Below are 988 nucleotides of genomic sequence, written 5' to 3'. Positions count from 1 at the left end.
GTCTGCCATGATCTTGGCGAGGTCCTGAGATTTGGGGGCATCTACCTCCACGGTCAACCCAGAGCTGGCAATCTGGGCTTGTAGGCCTTTTACTTCCTCTTCGTGGTTCTTCTTCATGAAGAGCAGCTCCTCCTTGAGAGCCTCGATCTCTGTCTCCAGCTGCAGTCGAGTGACATTGGTGTCATCAATGACCTTGCGGAGCCCATGGATGTCATTCTCCACAGACTGGCGCATGGCCAGCTCTGTCTCATACTTGACTCTAAAGTCATCAGCAGCAAGACGGGCATTGTCAATCTGCAGAACGATGCGGGCATTGTCCACAGTATTTGCGAAGATCTGAGCCCTCAGGTCCTCGATGATCTTGAAGTAATGGCTCCAGTCTCTGACCTGGGGTCCCTTCTTCTCCAAGTGCTCCCGGATTTTGCTCTCCAGCCTCCGGTTCTCAGTCTCCAGGCTCCTCACTCTGTCCAGGTAAGAGGCCAGGCGGTCGTTCAGGCTTTGCATGGTCTCCTTCTCGTTCTGGATGCCTCCCATTCCTGCCAGACCCCCAGCCATCCCTGAGGCCAGGCCCCCGGACCCCATGCCGCCCCGGAAGCTGGTGGAGCAGGACACGGAGATCCGGGAACCAGAGCCCCTGGCGCCTGCATAGACACTGGCCGCGCTGCTGACCGGCCGGGCGCCGTAGCTGGGCGCCTGGACAGAGCCCAGGGACCAGTAGTTGGTAGAGAAGGTGGAGCAAGTGGTGAAGCTCATGCTGTATGGGAGGAAGGCGAGACGACAGGACTCAGGCTTTGCCGACCGGTTTTCTTTTTTAAAAATCAACTAAAATATCTGATCTATTAAGCTGAATTTATCATTCTGTTAACACAATCTAGTCTATCGTATTTGACAATAGATATTCTCTAGTGCTTTAAATAAATTAAATCAGCCAACAATAATTGCATTTTTAGTATTTTAAAATTCTGTTCCTTTTTCTCCTCTACATTTT

At 52.0% G+C, this 988-nt stretch overlaps 1 protein-coding gene across 2 annotated transcripts in view; it reads right to left on the bottom strand.

The window, feature by feature from the left end:
- Positions 1 to 779, bottom strand: part of LOC108532547 (keratin, type I cytoskeletal 18-like) — a 2732-nt gene extending 1953 nt beyond the window's left edge. The window contains exon 1 of one of the 2 annotated variants that reach the window (XM_017876672.1): positions 30 to 779. In XM_017876672.1, coding sequence (XP_017732161.1) covers positions 30 to 753 — 724 coding nt within the window. In that variant the 5' untranslated portion in view covers positions 754 to 779. The remainder of the gene's footprint in view (positions 1 to 29) is intronic. The other variant, XM_017876673.1, reaches the window with a different exon arrangement.
- Between the last annotated feature and the right edge of the window lie 209 nt (positions 780 to 988).

Source organism: Rhinopithecus bieti, unplaced genomic scaffold (assembly GCF_001698545.2).
Source record: "Rhinopithecus bieti isolate Rb0 unplaced genomic scaffold, ASM169854v2 scaffold_10620, whole genome shotgun sequence".
Lineage (NCBI taxonomy): Eukaryota > Metazoa > Chordata > Mammalia > Primates > Cercopithecidae > Rhinopithecus > Rhinopithecus bieti.
Note: the sequence above shows the minus strand (reverse complement) of the source record. Positions and strands in the feature narration are given on the sequence as shown.